Source organism: Ictalurus furcatus, chromosome 15, assembly GCF_023375685.1.
Source record: "Ictalurus furcatus strain D&B chromosome 15, Billie_1.0, whole genome shotgun sequence".
Classification (NCBI taxonomy): domain Eukaryota; kingdom Metazoa; phylum Chordata; class Actinopteri; order Siluriformes; family Ictaluridae; genus Ictalurus; species Ictalurus furcatus.
This window is the reverse complement of record NC_071269.1, coordinates 8,243,075-8,265,574: the sequence shown is the minus strand read 5'-3', so window position 1 is coordinate 8,265,574 and position 22,500 is coordinate 8,243,075. Positions and strand designations below refer to the sequence as shown.

Here is a 22,500-nt window from a genome sequence, read left to right as displayed (position 1 = left end):
TTATTCTCACTCTCTTTATTCTCTCTCTATATACTCTTTCTTTATTCTCTCTCTATACTCTCTCTTTATTCTCTCTCTCTATATATATTCTCGCTCTCTTTATTCTGTCTCTCTCTATTCTCTCTTTATTCTCTATCTTTATTCTCTCCCTCTATTCTCTCTCTATTCTCTCTCTCTTTATTCTCTCTCTATTCTCTCTCTTTATTCTCTCTCTCTATACTCTCTCTTTATTCTCGCTCTTTATTCTCGCTCTCTTTATTCTGTCTCTCTATTCTCTCTTTATTCCCTCTCTCTATTCTCTCTCTCTATTCTCTCTCTTTATTCTCTCTCTCTATTCTCTCTCTTTATTCTATCTCTTTATTCTCGCTCTCTAATCTCTCTCTTTATTCTCTCTCTTCATTCCCTCTCTTTACTCTCTCTCTATTCTCTCTCTATTCTCGCTCTCTTTATTCTCTCTCTATTCTCTCTATTCTGTCTCTCTATTCTCTCTTTATTCCCTCTCTTTATTCTCTCTCTATTCTCTCTCTCTGTCTTTATTCTCTCTCTTTATTCTCTCTCTCTTCATTCCCTCTCTTTATGCTCTCTCTATTCTCTCTCTTTATTCCCTCTCTTTATTCTCTCTCTTCACGTTAATAAGACAAAAAAACTTCGCTTGTCATGTTACTGAGAAACCACAAAGAAGCGTTACCTCGTCTGTCCTGAAGATGAGGGAAAACTTTTAATGTTACAGCTTTACCTCTGACTGTTACACAGCACTGACACTGGAGACTCCTTCCTTAAGTGTTATGCAAACACATTTCTCCTTACTTCAAAAAAAGTTAGCATATCAACGTTTACATTATTGCGTTTACATTATTTCTACATTATTAAATGTTTATTATCAGTGGAGCGTCCGCTGTACATGTCCCTGTGAACGAGCTGTTACTATAGAAACCATAACATATCAGAACGAGTTATTATAAACCTGCTCTACTATCAGAGCTGCTGTTATAGAAAACTAATCAACTCCTTCTATCGTAACTCTTACATGCTGAGAGAAAGAAGCTCTCAGTTTATCAGTGATTGCGACAGTGAGTGAATTTTTTTGTGCTGATTCTGAAGAATGAATGTCTGTGAATGATCATTAAGCTGCACACACACACACACACACACACACACACACGGCCGAGTCCAAAAGTCCACGTGTGATACAAACTGCTTTTATTTCATCACGTATGCTGTGTGAAAAACTCTAAACATTTACACATTTACCTTAATTCCTCCAATCAACCTGAAATATCAGTTTATTCCTCAAGCTGGTCTTTATATTTCACACACAGCTCATTCACACACAGCTCCAGACTCAGTATTAATCATTATCACTGTACTGGATTTATATCACTGTACTGGATTTATATTAGTGCAGTATAGCAGGTGGAGAAATGGCATTTGACAAATTAGCATGATTAGAAACAAATAACAAAAAATTACAAACAAAAATAAAAATAGGTTAAAGTTATGATGATATTCTTCATGACAGTTACGTAACTAATAATTTTAGAATAATTTCCACCTGCATGACCATCTTGCATATAATTATAGCTATTATATAAATCTGAATATAAAACTGATTCGCTTCAGAAAGAATTGGGTAATATTTTTAATCATACAGTCAGCTCACATTACATTTTTTCACCTATATTACTGTTTTATTTCATCTTTTATTTCACACTATTATTATTATTATTATTATTATTATTATTATTATAATATTATAATATTATTAAAATATAATAATAATAATAATAAAATCTACCCTTTAATTCTTTAAGTCAATTTATTTAAACAAATTTTTTTTCTTCTTTGATAATTTTTTTTTTTTTACATTTTAGAATAAATTTACTTATAAATTAAAGCTTTGATTCCTGCCATGTTTTCAGTGGTTCCAGATTAACCACAGTTTCCTAGCTAAATAAACAGCAAAACAAATTTATTTGTTCACAAAGACTTTTTTCATAACCTTTTCTTACTCAGAATCAATATCAGACTGATACCAGCAAAAAATGGTGGATCGGATATTGAAGAGAACATCTGGGATATCAGAACAAATGGCAAAGATTGGAATTGGATTTAGGAAAGAAATTTATTTGGAACCGACATTTTGTTGGGATTGGTACAATGTACAGTAAGTGATTTTTGTGTGTAAGAGTGTAACTGTGAAGTGCTTCAGTTAAAAGAAAGAAAAGAAAGGAAGCTTAATAGTTTTAAAAGAAAACGATATCGGAGTCGGCTGATGCTCAAGGTTTCAGTATCAGAAAAGAAAAGTGGTATCGTGCCATATTTAAGTTTTACCAATATTTATTTACCAAGGCTGCCAATAATTCTGGAGCTGAGTGGAACTAAAGGCTAGTGAAGCCTGACTTCTGCTACTAGCAACATTAGCTCAGATGTTTGCATTAAGTTCCTGATAAATGTGTTAAACTGCATCAGTCTTTAGAGTTGGGTGAAACGATCATCAGTGAATCCTCGGTTATCAAAGCCATCTTTGTCCTTCAGAATCTCACACGTTATTCCATTTCCTGTCACTCTTTCTCCGGTTTCCTCCTCTTCCTCAGAGTGTTTCCTCTTCGCCCTGAGAGGAGGAGAAGAGGGCAGAGTTGGGTTTTAGTTACTATAGCAACGAGCTCTGGCCTTCTCCACCTGAACACCGTGATTGGAATTTCTAGAATCTGTTTTTTTTTTTTATTTAATATTTTTTGTTTTGTATTATGAAATTGTTTTGGGTTTTTTTTTTTCATGAATGCAGCTTTGAAAGACAATGACAAATATATCATATCGCGATACTTTAGGACACTTCTTCACTGGACAAGATATGTGACAATATGTGGGTTTGCTAACAAACTGCCAGCACAATGTACTCACAATTGTACTCTGCACAATGACAAAGTTATAATCAAATAGAATCTAATCTAATCTATCTCACTATCAATATTATATAATCATACTGCCCAGCCCTAACACACACACAGACACACACATGCACACACACTGACCGTGTCTTCTGGATGAAGGAGCTGAAGAGCATGGCGATGATGCCGGCACACACGATTCCCATCACCACTCCGAACACGATGAGCCATGGTGGAGTGTCGTACTGCACCGGAGCCGCCAGAGTCGGGTTTATTCCCACAAACTCCAGTGTCTGATCCGTCAGCAAAAACGCGTTATTGATCCGATTCCTCGAATTCCTGAAAAAAAAAATTTCCCCTCAGAAATTTATGACATGAAACTTTAACCTTATAGGAGTCAATAATACATCATGTGTAATATAACCTACATACTACAGTATATACAGCAAGTGACCGACATATAACATATAAAACACCGTGTGGCGCTGTTCTAGTAATGTACTGTTACCAAGAAGATGATTATTTTCCTCTAACAGCACATCCCCAAAGTGTTTATTCCTCTTACACCTGTGATATGCAGCTGCGCTACTGTCTTTTTAGGTCTGCTGTTCTAGAAAACTAATCAACACCTTCTGACGGATATTAAATAATAATGTAATCATCGTTAGATAATTGATGGACAAAAAGCCAACATTAGATCTTTATAATTTTGAGAAATAAATAAAGGTGCCAGAGTTTTATTGGATGAACCATGTGAAGTGTGTGTTTTTACCTGATGGCGTTCTCCACCACATGTTTGGGAATGAGCTGAGAGCTGTCGCTCGGCGACGACACCACGAACCAAAATGATACTCGCTTTGTTTCATTACACACCAAGACGTTTGAGACGCTGGACAAAAACACACAAATATGCATGAAATGCTCAGTTCAGCTCAGACTGACCCATTTTAAATGATTAATAAAAGTGAGAGAATACTACAGATGGTTTTGCCACAGTTTGTCTGCATTTCTGTATTCCTGCAACTGTTTTTATTTCTGTATTTATCATACCGACGAACGTGTAAGATGCAAACTAACAAAACTAGCATTAAGCTAGATTACACAAAGTTCAAAGATTAGCATAAAGCTAGTCAGGGTGATGTACGCCACAATAACATCACTAAACAATATCACAATATTGATAATAATGATAATAACTCAACAATAGACTGAGAATTTTTAAACGACCTTCCATTTTCCAGAAAGGAGAAAAAGGCATGATCATAAAAGTAATGGCACCCCATACCATGTCCCAGCATCCATTATCTTGTATTTACAAAATACAAATTTCAGATGTCTGTTATCTACATTTATATAAACAAAGAAGCTGACATATAGGCAAGCATGTAGCTTATATACACAAAATACAAAGCTAGCATAAAGCTGGAATATACCAACGCTAGCTGTTAAGTGAGAGCGACCTAATGGCCACACTTCCACTGTCACCACCAATCTTCCATCCATCCATCCATCTTCAACCACTTACTCCTTTTCAGGGTCGTGGGGGAACCTGGAACCTATCCCAGGAAGCATCAGGCACAAGGCGGGGTACACCCTGGACAGGGTGCAAGTCCATCGCAGGGCACAATCACATACACATTCACACACCCATTCATACACTACAGACACTTTAGACAAGCCAATCAGCCTACCATGCATGTCTTTGACTGGGGGAGGAAACCGGAGCACCCGGAGGAAACCCCCGCAGCACGGGGAGAACATGCAAACTCCGCACACACATGGCCCCGGCGGGAATTGAACCCCGGACCCTGGAGGTACCACCAATCTTTTGTAATTATATTATAGAGAAGATGTTCAGGTGATTTTCAACTAAAGTTACACTGCTGTTTTTACTTCATTATTAGCTTAATTTGCAAGTTAGAAAAGAGGTCCTTTGACTCTGTTAATTAGTCCTGTACAATGCTAAACTGGTGGCGATTTGTTTCCCTTATTTCTTAGCTACATTAGCTTCATAGCCCAGAGTGAGAGAAACATTGCGAGTTTGTCATTGTTCGCTGTTACAGAAATAGTGTAAATAAAGAGTTTTTGTATTCCTGTATTAACATTTTTGTTCAAACTCCAAAAAAAAATATGGGTTCAAGGCGAATCTTAGAAATGTTTGTGATATTTTATTTTATTCATTTAAAACAAACAAACTCTAAATCTCATTGAAAGTGTGTTTAAATACAAAGATTTAGGTATTTGATTCAATATTTGTTGATTTTTTTATACTTATATAATTGAGTAGTTAATGCTGGGACATGCTGTGTAGCGTTCAGAACAACGTTAATGGATAATCTCGAGTATCTTTATACGGTTGGCTTTATATTTAACACTACGCAGTAACAGTAAGTGTGTGTGTGTGTGTGTTCCACTCACGTGTAGTTCTCATTGTTGGTGTAGCTCATCATTGCGAAGGCCACTGACGCTCTGAAGAAGAACATCTCACTGTCGTTCCAGTCATACTGTCACCACAAGCATTATTCTTTTAATCATTTAATAAAACAGCTACATGAACATGTAAAACAAGGGCTCAGACATTTTCAGGAGATAAATAGAAACTTACAGCGTTATCTCCCAGCGCTGTTTTAATACTGAGCCTGACAAGATAGCCATTGTTCTGCGATTCTACAGACACAGAGAAGAGAGAGGTGTTATTTCACATCTAATGAAAAGATCTCTGTCAGAGTCGTCTTCAAACGTCCAGGTACCACCGAGGAAATCCGAGTACCATTCACATAAAGGTGCTGTGAGGAAAAAAGTGATCCTGGTTGTCCAAGATGGCCGCCGCTGTGATGTTCTAGTGTTCAGCTTCATGGTGAGGTTTATTCTGTGTTTATAGCTGTTATTGTTCGGTTATTGTTAGCAGTTATTGAGGCAGATATCCACTAAGAATCTGAATCTTTAACTTTGACATTTAGAGATAATGAGACACACTGGGAGACTTTAAGAGAGATTTTGAGATAATGAAACACATTGAGAGATTTTAAGAGAGATTTTGAGATAATGAGACACACTGAGAGTCTTACCTGATTTACATATGCTGCTCCCTAGAGCTGGAGCCACACACAACACACACACAATCCACAACTTCATCCCTTCTTCTGTTTTCCTTTTGTCCCTCTATCACAAACTTTTTCCTCCCTCTCGGTTTCACACACGTACACACACACCGGGTCGTATCTGAACTGAGAAAGAAGTTCGTGTATCGCTGTTGTTTCCAGGATTGGACATGAAGAGTGGAGAGGGTGGGGCAGAGGGGTTTAATGGTTAAGCAAAGTGCTGCATGTGATAAATGTCTTACACACACACACACGCACACACAGAGACAGAGAGAGAGAACACTGGATTGTGAGCTGGATAGAGCTCCTAGGTAAACACTACTCTCTTAAACTGCTCATTATAACGCTAGTTTGTGTTTTAACCTTTTAACTGTCATGCTAGTTTATATGTTAGCACTCCTCTTCATATATATTTTGGGTTATTGTTGTTCGTATCTCCTTCTTTCATGTCAAACAGATTAACCCACGAACTAGCATTGTACATAACACATTAACACGTAAGTGTTTTAGTGAACCAGCCAATCCACTATCTAGCTTTACACGTGAACTAGCATTAGAGTAAACATGCTAAAACATGAACCTAGCGTTATAGTAAGCAGCTTGAAACACAAACCAGCGTTACTACACCATCCTATACTCTATATACATTTCACAACTAGCCTAATTTAAAGTGACTGAAAACAGGAATATATCAACTCATTTTTCGTTATTGAAAGTCAACATGCAAAAACTTCAGTTCATGTTGATCAAGTTCATCGGGGTGCATCTTTAAAGAAATGTAAACACATTGAAAATCATAAAATGGAGCTACCTGTGAGAGCCTGTTCCTAAAAATATGGTTATTTTATACCACAGTACAGCACTTTGGAACTGAGAATCCATTAAAGAAAAATGAATAAAGAATGAACTCTCCCTTTGGCTATAAAGCATTTCAGAAAGGTTATCCATAAATCCATGTATGACCATAAAAATGTATTCATAAAATATAATGAGTGATTGGGTATTGAATATATGAGCTATGCGTAATCGTGTTTATAAGCAGTTCTTTTACAAGTAGGGAACGTCATTAGGAATTAAACTGATGTACTTAACAAGAGTTTTACAGAAGCACAAACACATCAGTATTAACTCTGCTATAGAAATACAGCTAGCTTATATTTTCCAAATATATAGCATTACAAATATTTCACATAAAATCGTGTGGAAAATAGAAGCTGAAATGTCACTTTAGTCTATTCACTGTAAAACATGATCGCTCTATTAAGTAATGTGAATTTATTTATTATATTTAACTCCAATTGTCATGACAAGTTTTGGATATTGAGCTCAAGTTTGTAAGTTTTCAAAAATTAAACTTCAGGTAATCCATTGTCACGATTTTATGGCAGCAGGTGAACTTTTTTTTTGAAGGTTAACCATCTGAAATGTTGTACAGAGTTTAAAAAACAAACAAACAAACAAACAAACAAAAACTTTTGTGTTGGAAATGTGCTTCATAAAATTCACCTGAAAAAACCTACAAATCTAATCGTGTAAAATAAATTTAAATAAATAAATAAAGAAAGAAAGAAAATAAGCCTGTTTGAAAATAAAAGACGTCACCTGAGTGAAAGTGTCTTCTGTAACGTTTTCATCCTAAACACTTTGTAAAATGCATAATATAGCCTTTATATCAACAAAAGACAAACTGTTATGAGACAGGAAGACATAAATAAGAGACATTTTAATGAAATAAAGACTTCTGTCCGAATAAATACGACCTCAGAGAACGTTACTGTAGAACAAAAAACAAACAAACAAACAAACTGGAGAGTTTCTCCGGAAACTGCAGTCCTTAAAATAAAAATAAATTAGATAGAAGTGATGTGAAGTTCAAATGAAGAATGATCTGACCTGAAACACATGAGTGTGATGAGATACATGACATGTACAGTTTGTGATAAAGTAAAAATGTGCTTGTGCAGCTGATGAATAAAAGACTTTTGGGCAAAACGTCCGGTTTATCTTTACATTTATTACTCTAAAGGTATAAACATGGGTGAAAAACAAGATGTAGGTTTGGTTTCTGTTTTAGTCTGATTGCTTTTGTTTATTTTATTTTTTATTTTTTGCAGAAAATGATTAATATGCAGACCCGAGCACACTACATTTCCTGTTTGAACACTGAAGAATGATGGTGTGTTTGTGGAGCATTACTGGATATAAACTAAATTAAAATGTGGTAACTGATGAAGTATAAACAGTAAAATGAGTCAGTTCTCTCTCTAACCACACGGTGGCAGCACAAATCCACCTCCTCAATCCCCGCCACCAGGAGTTCTGGATGCTGATTGGTCAGAAGGTGTTGATTAGTTTTCTGACAGTAGTGCAGCTGCACATTACAGGTTTATATTAATGCGCTCGTTCTAATACGTAATCGTTTCTATAGTAACAGCTTGTCCGCAGGGACACGACAGCAGATGCTCCACATAAACAGATTTTTCAAAATTGTTATGATGGTGAAGTTTTCTAAAAGTAAGGAGACGTTTATTTAATGTTTATAAAAGGAGTCTCCAGTGAGGTAGATAAATGATTCAGTATAAACAGATTTTTCAGATTGTTTATTGAATAGCAAGGATACAAGGGATGTACATAAGCCATGCTTCCTTCCCTAATAATATCAGATACATAAGCCACGCCTCCCTTACTGGGACTGAGGTACATAAGCCACGCCTCCCTTACTGGTTCTGTCAGGTGCATGAGCCATGCCTCCTTCACTGGGACTGAAAGATACATAATGCACGCCTCCTTCCCTAATATTGACAGGTACATAAGCCATACCCGCCTTACTGGTACTGTCAGGTACATAAGCCACGCCTCTTTCACTGGTTCTGTCACGGACATAAGCCACGCCTCCTTCATTATTACTGTAAGGTACATAAGCCACGTCTCTTTCTCTAATACTGACTTAAGTCACGCCCCTTCACTGGGATTGCCAGGTACATAAGCCACGCCTCCTTTATAGCTTGTTAGAGGTGTGTGTGTGTGTGTGTGCGCGCCCGCGCTATAGGTTCACGCACTGCAGAGGCCGCGCCTCTCTCTCTCTCTCTCTCTCTCTCTCATCTGTTCTTCCTTTCTCGTGATCGGATCACACTCGTGTCACACACACACACACACACTGCAGATCGACGTGAATGCGCGTGAAAGGTGGGCGGGGTTTTGAGATACGGATGGATCTTTTCTCCTCTCTCTCTCTCTCTCTCTTTCTCTCTCGGTGTTTATACTCGGTGACAGGCGGCCAGGTGAGTAACACACTCGAGTTTCGGTATATATACATATCTCTCTCTCTCTCTCTCTCTCTCTCTCTCTCTCTCTCTCTCTCTCTCTCTATATATATATATATATATATATATATATATATGTATATGTATATGTGTGTGTGTGTGTGTGTGTGTGTGTGTGTTCACAGTAGAGCTTGTGTATTGCTGCCTCTTCTGTTTCTCTCTCTTTTATGTGCCGGTGTGTTCACGTGCTCACAGCTGGATTGGACTGTCTAATCTGGCGGATATCATGATTTTTAAAAATGATAATTAGATATATATTTTCTTGCTGATGCTCTAGACAGAGCAGGAAACCCCAGAAACCCTGATCTTTAATGTTCATTCATTCTGATCTTCATGGAGCTTCAGCAGCAGCAGGCAGACTGGCTTTACTACACAATCCTGTGTGGAGTCCAGTTCAGTTTCACTTCATTTTCTCTGATCTCATGATTTATGAAATAACTCCTTTTGTTATTTAGTTTTCCGTTTCAGATCATATTTATCTTTGCTCTTTGTTTACCGTCAGTTTTACATTTACACCTGGTTAGAGCATTTAGCAGCGCATTGTTGCTGACTCTGGCTTTTATTTCCTATTGTCACTCTCCTTGTAAAATACATGTTTATACATATTTTAAGATTAAAAGCATTTAGCATTAGTATTAGTTGAGGGTATTTAATTTGAAGGAGGATTTGTTTTTATTTTATTTTGTTTTGAGGAGGACGGGTCACGGTGGCTTAGTGGTTAGCATGTTTGCTTCACACCTTCAGAGCTGTGGGTTTGATTCTCCCTGTGAGTTTGCATGTTCTCCTTGTGCTTCAGGGGTTTCCTCCGGGTCCTCCGGTTTCCTCCCCCAGTCCAAAGACATGCACTGTAGGCTGATTGGCATCTCTAAATTGTCTGTGGTGTGTGAATGTGTGTGTGAATGTGCCCTGTGATGGGTTGGCTCCCCGTCGTGACCCTGTGTAGGATTAGCGCTACAGAAAATGGACGGCTGGATGGATGGATGGATGGATGGTTTTGAGGACTGCCCTGAGGATAGAGAAAGAATTGAGAGATAACAAATTTGTATTTAAGATCATTAAAATGCCATGCTATTTTTATGCTAATTGAGAATGATTATTGAATGTCAGCCTGACTTCCATGAAAACACCACATCATTTCACAGTCATCAGTCCCTCCAGGATTTTGCAGTTTTGCGATTGCAGAAATGAACACAAAATCAGGACACAAAATTTTCAGAGGAGGGTGCAATTTTTCAAAATTACAGAGATTCGGCCGAGACGTGTCATATGACATCATGACGACGCGCGTTCAGCCAAAGCCCTCTACGATTCACGAGCATCGAACATGACTACAGCTAAAAGGTCTCGTTTACCAACAATCATCACTGTGAAAGAGCGCAGTGCTATTTCCTGCAAATGCGATTTCGCCGATTCAGTTTTCTGATGAATTAGGTGTTGAGGGATAATTCACCCAACACAATACTAACTGAATCTCATTAAAGCAGCAGTGTGTTATAGCTTTATATTATTTGTTATTCAGCTTTTCTCTCTTTACCGGTTCATTTCACACACACTTTATCATTCAAATAAGGAAATGCCCTTGAAGGGTTTTTTTTTTTACTTCATAAACAAAAAATAGAGCTTCTGTTAAAAAAAGTAAAAGTAAACATACCTGTTTCTGCTTACTCAGGTGTTAGAGTTACCTTTAGACTGAAAAATCATTAACCAATGATAAAACCAGCATGTGTGTGTGTGTGTGTGTGTGTGTGTGTGTGTGTGTGATAGAGGTGACAGGAAATGTATTAGTTTCCCCCACAGACCTGATCCTGAGTCAGTGATTAACACCACACCTCGGATTTGTTTTTTGTTTGTTTGTTTTGATTAGTCTACACTAATTGATTTTATTTTAGGATTAAAGAAAACTTTACTACTCTTGGATTGTTTTCCGTATTTATTTACATATTTATTATTTTTTATTTACTACTTTTTTGATTAATTTCTTTACTTTGGTTGCTTTACTTATTATTTACTTATTTACAGTTCTTTACTTACTACCTACTTCAAGTACTTACTTGTTTGTGTACTTATTTACTGCACTTTACATAATATTTACATATTTAGCTACCTACTTATTTATGTACTTTATACACTTGTTTACTTAATTGTTTACTTACTGCACTAACGTTACTTATTTACTTTACATACAGTACATATTTACTTAAATCCGTATTTACTGCTTACTTTACTTACTTATTTACTTTACATACTACTTACTTAGTTACTTTATACAGAGTACTTGTGTACTTAATTCTTACTGTAATTTCTTACTTACTACTTTACTTATAAACTATACTTTACTTACTGATGCAGTTATTTAATTAATTCTTACTTATCACTTCATTATATAGTTACTTTACACACTTATTTATTTACGTTTTGCAGGTATTTACTTAATTCTTTATTTACTTTGCTCATTTACTTACTATATTACTCTACCTTACCCACTACTTACATTATGTCCTTTATTTAGTATTTATATACTTATTATTTACTGTACTTTATTTACTACTTACTTACTTTACTTATCAGCTTAATTTTAAGTGCTTATCTACTTAATTCTTTAGTTACTCTAGTTACTATAATTACTTACTTTACTGTATTTTAATTACTACTTATGTAGAATGTACTTTACACACTTATTTACTTAATTCTTTAGTTATTACTTATTTTACTCATTTACTTGTTTACTTACCTTATTACTGTACTTTACTTACTCCTTTCATTATGTCCATTATTTAGTTTTTATATACTTATTATTTACTGTACTTCATGTATAACTTACTTGCTTAGCTACTTATTTACTTATTTTGGTTACTTTATGTACTTCCTCTACTAATTTATCTACTTTACATATTTATTTAATTTATTTATTTACTTTCTGTACTTCACTTACTGACATGCTTAACTGTACTTTACTTATTTACTTACAAGCTTTTTAGAATATTTCTTCAGTTTTAATTCTCAGGGATTTTCTAAGTCACACACTATTAAGAGCTGCAGTGAACACACAGATGCAGTGTGGATCAGAAGTGTATGTGTGTGTGTGTGTGTGTGTGTATTTTGTGCCAGTCCATGGGGGATTCCTCGCCCTATTGTGTGTCTCTGCACGGACAGGATGTGCAGTTTGGACCACTGATCTGTTTCCTGTCGATCGGGGGACCCTTAGTGACACTGATTGGCACACACAGGAACACACACACACACACACACACACAGATAGCTGGAGCGTTGAGTAGAAGAAGGGCCTCGTTGTATTCGGTTTTGAAAAAGTTAAATATTATAAAGAATTACAAATGATATCATCAAAAAAAAACACCAGTCACACACACAGACCCGGAGAGACTTTCTTCATCCATGCCATGTTACAGACAAAGGGAGAATTATATAAATAAGAAACAATAAATTAATTTATATTGAAATTTGATGTATAAACGATACAAATGAGACACGTGTTTATTCACTGAGCTGACTGGGAAGAGGATTCTGGGTAAATTCGGCACCGTGTAAAGTTCTGATGGAAAAAAATATTCAGTTCAAACCCTTGCTAATGTTTTCCCTTCTCTCAGGATCACTAAGAATTTTCCAAATATTTGTTTTATATTTTTCCACTTTACTCTGCACTTCTCACACACACGCACACACACACACACACACACACACACACACACACACAGATACAGCAGGATGTTCCCGGTGTGTAGACAGGACCGACCTGTCTGACCCGTCAAACGTGGGTGTGGTTTCCTGATGTGATGAGCTTCACGTCATTCACAGCTTCGAAGATCTGCAGCTGTGCCTTCATCACACCGTTTACAGGAAAATATTAGACATCGGGATGGAGTGATGAAGCGGAGTTACCATTACCACTCTGGAGTTCATGTTCCCCTAACAGAACTTCCCTGAGTGTTTAAATCCTCTGTGTAGTAAAACTTTCACTTACAGCTTTACCTCTGATTGGAACAAAGCGCTGACACTGGAGACTCCTTCCATACGTGTTACACAAACAGTTTAACATTAAAAAAAAATATTCATAACAATTGTAGAAATGAAAACGTATCAGAGCGAGCGCATTAATATAAACCTGGGATTTGCAGCTGCACTACTCTCAGTGCTGCTGTTATAGAAAACTAACCAAATGGTAAATGGTCTGCACTTATATAGCGCTTTTTAACCTTTTTCATTCACCCATTCACACACACCAATGGTAGCAGAGATGTCATGCAAGGCGCTAGCTTGCCATCGGGAGCAACTTGGGGTTCAGTGTCTTGTTCAAGGACACTTCAGCATATGGAGTCATGTGGGCCGGGAAGCGAACCACCAACCCTACAATCAGTGGACAACCCGCTCTACCACCTGAGCCACAGCTGCTCTAATCAACACTTTCTTTCTGACCAATCACAATCCAGAACTGTGTCATTAAGCCCAAACCTCCCCTTCATACCCACAGAGACATAAAGCGCTGTTGTTGTGTTGTTGTGAGTCTCAGGGTGACTCACGGATTTCCTCTCTGATCAGGAAACTATGCGGCCTGAACCACACACGCACACACATACACACACACATTCTAATTGGAGCTGCAGCTAAATATACTCTAATAAACACAGTACACAGTAACACTGACACTGTAATACACACGGGCATAGAGAGAGAGAGAGAGAGAGAGAGAGAGCGTGTGTGTGTGTGTCCATCTGGTCTGGCAAGGCCACACACTAAGCCAGGTGGTGTTCTGATTATAAACAAAAGCCGAATTTGTTGTTTAATCATTTAATCGATCTCACCATAGTAATAGCGTCGGCCTAAAACGCCTTTATTACAAAATCCGCCAAAATAATAAATGAGTAAAATGCGACTCTGTTAATTCGGGAAAATTATGTTTTATTTAACGTCACCCTGATATATCTGTGCTCAGAGTGTAGAGATCTGACCGGTAGCTTCCAAACAGAACCTTTGTCTTGTTAACAATAAATGAATCGATTTGATTTAACAATAAAAAAAAAATGACGTCACGTGACGCATCTTGGCCCAAATCTGCGGAAAATGCGGAAATTTTCGAAAATTGCACGCAAATTTTGCGCTAATTCCTGCGATTTCCTTGATCTGGAGTGACTCCTAAGAGGCCGTGCGTTATAATCATTTTCTTTCTTGTTTACTCATGATCACCAAATCATTTTCTCGCGATCATGACGTAACAAAAAGCTGTTTTCTCACAACAAGAAAATCCGCGCTCGTGAACGGGACTGGTCAGATGCAAACTGTTTAAACACCATCTTTCAAACGTCATTGCGTAGCCGTGCGGTCGTCCCGGTCCCTCGAGTTGGCTTTCAGTGTAACCGACTACACGTTCAGGGTTGCTATATCGTCTTCGAGCCATAAAGTTGTGGACGTAACAGCCTCAATCCCAAGTGTCGGACTCTAGTGTACGGTACATACAGCTATTTCAGCTCGAGCGCGTCCCTAATCAAAGCAAATACGCTTTTGCTGCCTCCAGAACAATAAGAACATGTTATGCCGATAACAAACAAGAAGGAGAAGGACAAGAAAACAAGAAGGAAGAATAACACTAATGCATGTATATATATATGTTTGATGTTTTACCATGGCTGTAAAGGACTTGTCTATTACAAACACACTAATCATGTGGTCACTAATTGTGTCTCTTTTTTCCTGTCCCAGATAACGGAGGTGTGTGTGTGTGTGTGTGAGGTGGAGCGGCAGCAGGAGCGTCCTGTGTGAGTGAAGAGCATGAGGAGGTAAGGCGGAAGCGAGAGAGCAAAACAAACAGCATGAGAGGATTAGCTCTGCTCGCAGGGTTTTACACTAAAGACCAAAGAAACCCTGAAGTTTATCCAAAGCTATGTAGGGAGTCCTATCTCGCTAATGACTTGACTTTAGCTCAGTGATGAGATTTTTCACTGACAAATGATACAGAATGGTGTATGAGGTGCCCCCCCCCCCCAATAAAAAATCACCATCCCATTCTGTATATGAAAAGAGAATTATACACAGCTAGCATTGTTAGCTAGCACTACTGGGATTAGCCTGGATTCCTGATTAGCTTTGTTTCAATCACACTGAGAAATAAGCTAAAGCCTTAGAGCTAAGCTGCAGGTCAGTGTGAGGCCAAAGCTAAAACAGTGTGTGTGTGTGTGTGTGTGTGTGTGTGTGTGTGTGTGTGTGTGTGTGTGTGTGTGAGTGTTATAAGCTAATACAACAAACCTGCCATGTTTTAGCCGTCATGCTCATGTCTTTGTGGCTTCGTGATCGGCGAAAGTTCTTAAAGGTCAGACTCTGAGATATACATGAATATTTTCCTCCAGATTTGCTGAGGAAATCACCCCTATTTGACACAAATGTAGCATAACTTAACTACTCTGACTATGTTCTCAAGCACAGCTCTTCATATGCTAGCCGACCATAGCACACTCATAGGTTCACACCTACAGTAACAAGGCTAGCACCCGACATACATTTCACACAAAGCTACAGGATACAGTATGTAAACTAGCATATAAACATAATACATTTGCTGTTATAGTGAATAGAAAAGTAGCAGAAAGCAGTAGCAGAAGTTAGCATTAGCAAGCGTGGGCAGATATCCGCTAATAGCGTTCAGGACATTCCTGTAAAACCGTTCAGCTTTACTAGTCATGGAAGTGCATTAAAGTTTCTCACTGCACCACAGCAGCCTGTATTTATGCTAAGCACATTATACGTGGTAACGTATTTAGCTTGCTATTTAGCTATATTATGATGTTAATGTTATTAACTGACAGTTTAGTGCTAATTACGTCCGTGTCCGGCTCGACTCCTCAGACCACATTCCTTCCAGAACTTTCTCTCCCTCGCTGATTCAAATGTTTCTGATACACAATGTTGGGTGTGACATAAATAACATTTATGAGAATGTGTGTGTGTGTGTGTGTGTGTGTGTGTGTGTGTGTGTGTGCACTAGCAGCTGTCTAATTAATGCTCTCTTGTGGTGTATCAGTGTCTCTGTAATCTCCCACCTGTTACACAGGCAGCATTTCCCCTGACACACACACACACACACACACACACACACACACACACAAACACACAAACACACACACACACACACACAGCCTAGCAGTGCAGGATAATAAAACACCAAAGCACTGATCTCTCTTCTGCCTTTTTCTCTGTCTATGTTTATGATGTTATTCTCTTTTATCTGTTCTTTCTCTTTCTCTTCACTTTCCTCCTCTTCTCTCTTCTCTTCCTTTCCCCTCCTCTTCTCTTCCTCTCCTCTTCCTCTCCTCCTCTCCTCTGCAGATGGATGTGGATCAGTGTGATTATTCGGATGATCCGTGGGTGATCACGGCTGAACAGTTGGATTATTACACGCATCAGTTCCTCAGTCTTCAGCGCGACCTGAGCGGCCTCGTCCTGGGTAAGAGAGAGGCGGAGAGCCAAGAGCTTCCACCTCCTCGACCCCATAATTCCCACAGTTCCCATAATTCTCTTCACAATTTACATTTTAAATCCCTGTTACGACGGGTCAGGTGTTAATTCGTGTTAATCCACTACTGCAGAAATCCCTTTTGTTTTTCTTTGTGTAATATCTGTGTAGACATTTTAAATTGATCAAGCTCATTTTAAATTGTGTTGATTCAGTGCTGATATAGTGTTTTATTTTTTATGTTTCAGGCCCTGATGCGAAAAACTTCTTCACAAAGTCGAAGCTGCCCATCCCTGAGCTCTCTCATATATGGCGAGTCCAACGTAGAATATCTTTACTATACAGTATTTCTGTAAAACAAACATTATCAGTTTCTTTCATTTTCGTGTTATTCTCATCTCGGAGTGGACGGATGTGTTTTCGTTATTAACCCTCCTCCCTTCGTCCTGTAGGGAGCTGAGCGATGTGGATCGGGACGGAGCCCTCACCTTCCCAGAATTCTGCACGGCTTTTCACCTGGTCGTGGCACGAAAAAATGGTTACCCGCTTCCTGATCACCTGCCGCACACACTCCTCTCAGCTTTCAGACCTGCACCTCAGGTTTATTTATCATTAACGCGCTCGTTCTGATACGTTATCGTTTCCATAGTAACAGCTCGTTCACAGGGACGAGTACAGTGGATGCTCCTCTGATAATAAACAGATTTTTTTTTAAAAACATTAATACGGTGAAGTTTTCTGTAAGGAGAGATGTGTTTATGTAACGTGTAATATGGAAGGCGTCTCCAGTGTCAGTGCTGTGTAACAATCAGAGGTAAAAGATGTAACTATAGGTTTTGCCACATCTTCAGGACGGACGAGTTTACGCTTCTTTTCTTATTTATTTGTTTGTTTTGTTTTACTAACCGTAAGAGAGAGAAGAAGAGAGGGAATAAAGAGAGAGAATAAAAAAAGGGAAGAAAGAGAGGGAATAAAGAGAGAGAAGAAAGAAAGAGAATAAAGAGAGAGAAGAAAGAAAGGGAAGAAAGAGAGAGAATAAAAAGAGAGAAGAATGAAAGGGAAGAAAGAGAGGGAATAAAGAGAGAGAATAAAGAGAGAGAATATAGAGAAAATAGAGAGAGAAGAAAGAGAGAGTAAAGAGAGAGAATAGAGAGAGAGAAGAAAGAGAGAATAGAGAGAGAGTAAAGAGAGAGAATAGAGAGAGAGAATAAGAAAGAGAAGAAAGAGAATAGAGAGAGAGAGAGAGTAAAGAGAGAGAATAGAGAGAGAATAAGAAACAGAAGAAAGAGAGAATAGAGAGAGGTTGTTGAGAGAACGAGTGTTTATATCTGCTATAACGTACATGAGAACAGGAACTAACTCATTCCCACAACATTAAATGTAAGTATAAACGAATAAAAGCTATGATGTGTTGTTGTTTAATGAATAAAATTTGGACTCATTGGTGAGTTGCTGTGGTGTAAGAGGAATAAAACACTTCCGGGTGGTAAGAGTAACTCCTCTTCATCACTCCTCTCAGTATTTCACTGTAACAGCAATTTATTCCTTAATTAACCAAAACTACAGAACCGTTCTATTATAATGAAGGTGTCAATCGTCTCAATGTGGCACTGATCATGTCACCGTGGTGGTTTTACAGGACTCGCAGCCTCTCATCGTGTTTGAGGACGCAGAGACACTCAGGCAAAAGGTACTTCAAAATACTCCGTATTTTAAAAATCAGTGAAGACGAACGTGGTCACGTGACATCGCCGCATGTCGCTGGGACCGGAACGTGGATTCTAGATTCAATTCTGCAGTTCATTTTTTCTTTAGAAAAGAAATGGACAAAAATAGAACATTACTGTTATCATGTAAGTACAATGAAATGAGGTTAGCATCACCTGCTAAAATAATACGGTGCTGTGCGTTTAGTTTAGCTTACGTTAGCTAGCTTGTGTCTAGTGCTGTAGAGTTAGTGTGAGGTTAGTTAGTTTGCTAACTTTAGTACAGCGATAATGTTGTGAGATGGTTATATTTGATCGTTTATTCGCATGTAGTACGCCGAGCTGAACGAATTAAACGAACGTTTGATTCTTTTTGCTGGAAAATCACGGCTTGACCGTTTATTTTATATCCGTGTTTATTTACATTGTGCATTCAGACTAACTAGTGACAAGGTTTATTATTGAGTATAGTATGTCAATCTAATGAAATGAAATGACCTTATTTATGTTAGGCTCCACCCATTTTTTGACTTAAATATGGCCGTTAGTCTGTAAAATTAAGACATATTGTATTGACACCTAGTTTTTTGGGGGGGTTTTCTGATATAAATCTACAATTTCTGTCATTTTATCTGTGTGTAATGTAAATGTTGTTGTGTTGGACAGGAAATAGACATTATCAACCAGCAGGAAGTCAGAGACAAGATGCATGAGCAAGGTACTGTGTATATAATATGTAATATATTGTTAAGAATAAGATAAAGTAGACTGAGGTGTGATTGTGTTTTAATCTGTGATCATTTTTTAAATATTTGATATTAGATAGGATAATATGTGCACCTACTGAGCAGCACTGTTGGATTATCAGTGTTCAGGATGCAGAGCCCCCTGGTGGTGAAGATGTGTAGATCCGTCACTGTGAGCCTGAACTACAGCTAGCACACTGACTCACATCCAGCTCCATGCTAATGTTGTGGTATTAAACCAAACACCCATAATGATAGTAATAATAATGGACTGGCGATGGTGAGATTTTTGCGGTGCCGTCTATGTGAAAAAATCAATTACTGAAAGTCACTGATTCTGTTCACTATGTTTGTGCACTACACAGTTGTGGGGCAGTGGTGGCTTGGCGGATAAGGCTCTGGGTTACTGATCGGAAGGTCGGGGGTTCAAGCCCCAGCAAGTTGCCAAGTTGCCACTGTTGGGCCCTTGAGCAAGGCCCTTAACCCTCTCTGCTCCAGGGACGCTGTATCATGGCTGACCCTGCGCTCTGACCGAAGAAAAGAATTTCACTGTGCATATGTATATGTGATCAATAAAGATTCATTATTATTATAGTGACCCTCGGCCGTAGTGAACAGGGAGCAGGGTGTGACGGTGAACGTCTCCGTGTTCCCTGTGTGTCGTCTCTGAGCTTCTACGGTGATTTGTGTTTCTGTTTCTGCAGAATTCAGTCAGGAGAGAGCAGATGAAAACCAGCCAATACAGCAAAGCAGCACTTTAAAACCAGGTAACAAACATGTGCACACACACGCACATGCACACACACACACACACACACAGACTGAATCTCTCTGTGAATTACTGCTTGATCTAAAACACCAGATTTCCCCAGACTGGCACAAGCCATATTCAGTACCAAGTAATGTCCAGTACCAGAAATTTTCAGTACATTTAGTACCAGTCTTTTTGAGAACCAATAATTTTCAATACCATTAGTTTCCAGACCAGCTATTTTGGGTGCCAGTATTCTCTTCATATCAACTGTTATTACTATTGTATTATTACTTTTGCAGGAATGTGTGTGTGTGTGTGTGTTTCAGATCCTCCTACTGAGCTGGATATTAATGCGAAGTCAAGAACGAGACCCAGGTATAGTAAAAGTTTTTATTAGATGCCCTGGTTCATGATACACTCTTTACATATATGTGTGTGTGTGTGTGATTCACAGGTCTTACTCCAGCACCTCTATAGACGACGCTATGAAGAAATCAGAAGAGCCCCCAACTCCTCCACCACGTCCTCAGAAAACGCACTCTCGCGCTTCATCGCTGGATCTGAACAAACTCCTGCAGCAGGGTAACACACTGTTACACACTGATACATTACATTTGTGGCATTTAGCAGATGCCCTTATACAGAGGGACTTACATTTTTTTAATATATATATCTCAGCAGTTGAGGGTTAAAGGGCTTGCTCATGGGCCCAACAGTGGCGGCTTGGCAGTGCTGGGGTTTGAACTCACGCCCTTCTGATCAGTAACCCAACCACTGAGCTACCACTGCCTCGATGTTATACTGTTACACACTGACACTGGTTTCTCAGGAGTATCATGTGTAGCTCGACATAGAGAGAGGTAGAGAGAGAGAGAGACAGAGAAAGAGAGATAATTAGGTATGCTTATTGTCCTGTAATAGTTAAGGACAGCGTACTTTGCGTGAGTGAAAGCAGGGACTCCGGTGAGACTAGCTACGACAGCAAGATGGACAGACCATGACTTGGCTTTTAAGTCCGGTTCCTCTAAAGGTTTCTTCCTCGTGTCTTCCTTGTTGCTCTCATCTCCAGCTTGTTCATTAGGGATCTAAAGCTCCATCTGGATGGTACTGAATTGAAGAAATAAAAATGTGTTTGTTTGTTGCTTGGTCTTCAGGTGGGAAGAGCGGCTGGCTTCCTCCTCCTCCTCCCACACTTCCACCTCGAACTCTGACCTCACAGGTACACACACACACACATACAGAGATTAGAGCAGGGGTCGAGAACCTATGGCTCACAAGTTGTATATGGCTCTTCCACTGATTGCGTATGGCTCAAGCTGTGGGGCGAGGAAAACTCGATATATTACATATTTTAAAATATTACATAATTCATAATCGATGTCTGTTTGTCATGTAGACGCCAACCAATCACAATGTGGCACAACAAGCTCAAGTTTCATTGGACAATGTAGATGGAGCGGTAATTTCCCGGTTTAATTCATAAATTGGTTGAAAACTATATAGCCAGTCTGTTTTCAGTTTTTTAATAAAGGTGAAACGGCTAAAAGAAAAAAAGACGACGAGTGTCGTCTTTCTGGTCCGAATGGACAGACTAATTTGCATATTTGGAAGTTACATTAATGGTAAGTAGTGTTCAATTTACTCTCATTTACGTACTGCACCTTGTATTGATTTACCATTTGATGAAATGATCGTAGTTGGTTAAATGAAGTCCAAGCGCCACCTACAGGCCTATTAGGTGAAGTGCAGGCTGTTAAGTCAAGAACAGGCAATCTGTCAAATGGCCTTTATTACATTAGCACTTTTTATAACTATGCAATAATAGCAAAAATAATAACTATAATAAGAAGACATATATAAAATAAAATGGTAACTTTTCTCTGGCTCTTCAGAGAAAAAAATAGAACTTATGGCTCTGCCAGCTGAAAAGCTTCCCGACCTGTGGATTAGAAGAACTGATGAGAACTGATGACTTTAGATGCATCACTGCCCTACTGTATGAATATGCAAATTGGACACGCCCACAGCTCGATATGCTTAACCCCTTTCCCCAGTGCTAAACCAGTACAGCATGATCTGGTATAGCATTTGCATATTGGAACATGATTGGCTCTTATATTTTATGATGCATTAACATCGGCATGTCACTTATATATATATATATATATATATATATATATATATATATATATATATATATATATATATTGCATTCTTTGATTTGATTTTGGTTCCACATTTCATTTTACTAGTAAATAGATTTGAATAAAATACGTTTTAATAAATAATGTTATTATTTCCCTGCACAGCAGACGCCTCACTTCCTCCCCGGGGCGGACCAGAACTCCCAGCATGCAATGCAGAAGCCTTATTTTGCAGACATTAACAAGTGCAGAGTTCAGGAGGTGAGAACACACACACACACAGCTGGTAGATTTCTTAAGGTATGTACTCTGAGATCTGAGCTTATAGCAGCTTAAAAACGAGACGTACCTAAATAGACACACACCCTTAAAGAAACAC

At 38.4% G+C, this 22,500-nt stretch overlaps 2 protein-coding genes across 4 annotated transcripts in view; one reads left to right on the top strand and one right to left on the bottom strand.

Moving 5' to 3' along the window:
• Positions 1-2,097: 2,097 nt before the first annotated feature.
• On the bottom strand, positions 2,098-6,254 carry cltrn (collectrin, amino acid transport regulator). Its single transcript, XM_053644397.1, has 6 exons — positions 5,957-6,254; positions 5,494-5,555; positions 5,307-5,392; positions 3,661-3,777; positions 3,033-3,227; positions 2,098-2,611 (listed from the first exon to the last, which is right to left on the bottom strand). Exons 1-6 carry the CDS (start codon positions 6,021-6,023, stop codon positions 2,473-2,475), a joined length of 666 nt encoding a protein of 221 aa, XP_053500372.1. The 5' UTR covers positions 6,024-6,254; the 3' UTR covers positions 2,098-2,472.
• A 2,824-nt stretch (positions 6,255-9,078) lies between these two features.
• Positions 9,079-22,500, top strand: part of reps2 (RALBP1 associated Eps domain containing 2) — a 16,901-nt gene continuing 3,479 nt past the window's right edge. Inside the window, exons 1-12 of one of the 3 annotated variants that reach the window (XM_053643737.1) lie at positions 9,079-9,270; positions 15,025-15,101; positions 16,645-16,762; positions 17,020-17,083; positions 17,224-17,371; positions 18,411-18,461; positions 19,144-19,195; positions 19,928-19,990; positions 20,304-20,352; positions 20,432-20,559; positions 21,132-21,196; positions 22,290-22,382. In XM_053643737.1, coding sequence (XP_053499712.1) covers positions 16,645-16,762; positions 17,020-17,083; positions 17,224-17,371; positions 18,411-18,461; positions 19,144-19,195; positions 19,928-19,990; positions 20,304-20,352; positions 20,432-20,559; positions 21,132-21,196; positions 22,290-22,382 — 831 coding nt within the window. In that variant the 5' untranslated portion in view covers positions 9,079-9,270; positions 15,025-15,101. Of the gene's footprint in view, positions 9,271-12,854; positions 15,102-16,644; positions 16,763-17,019; positions 17,084-17,223; positions 17,372-18,410; positions 18,462-19,143; positions 19,196-19,927; positions 19,991-20,303; positions 20,353-20,431; positions 20,560-21,131; positions 21,197-22,286; positions 22,383-22,500 lie in introns of those variants that run through there. The other 2 variants (XM_053643735.1, XM_053643736.1) reach the window with 2 other exon arrangements.

Coding starts and splice junctions, on each gene's coding strand:
- cltrn (XM_053644397.1), bottom strand. CDS start 6,023: ATGAAGTTGTGGATTGTGTGTGTGTTGTGTGTGGCTCCAGCTCTAGGG. Junction 5,556..5,956: donor GAGCAGCATATGTAAATCAG/GTAAGACTCTCA, acceptor CTGTGTCTGTAG/AATCGCAGAACAATGGCTAT. Junction 5,393..5,493: donor CAGCGCTGGGAGATAACGCT/GTAAGTTTCTAT, acceptor TTGTGGTGACAG/TATGACTGGAACGACAGTGA.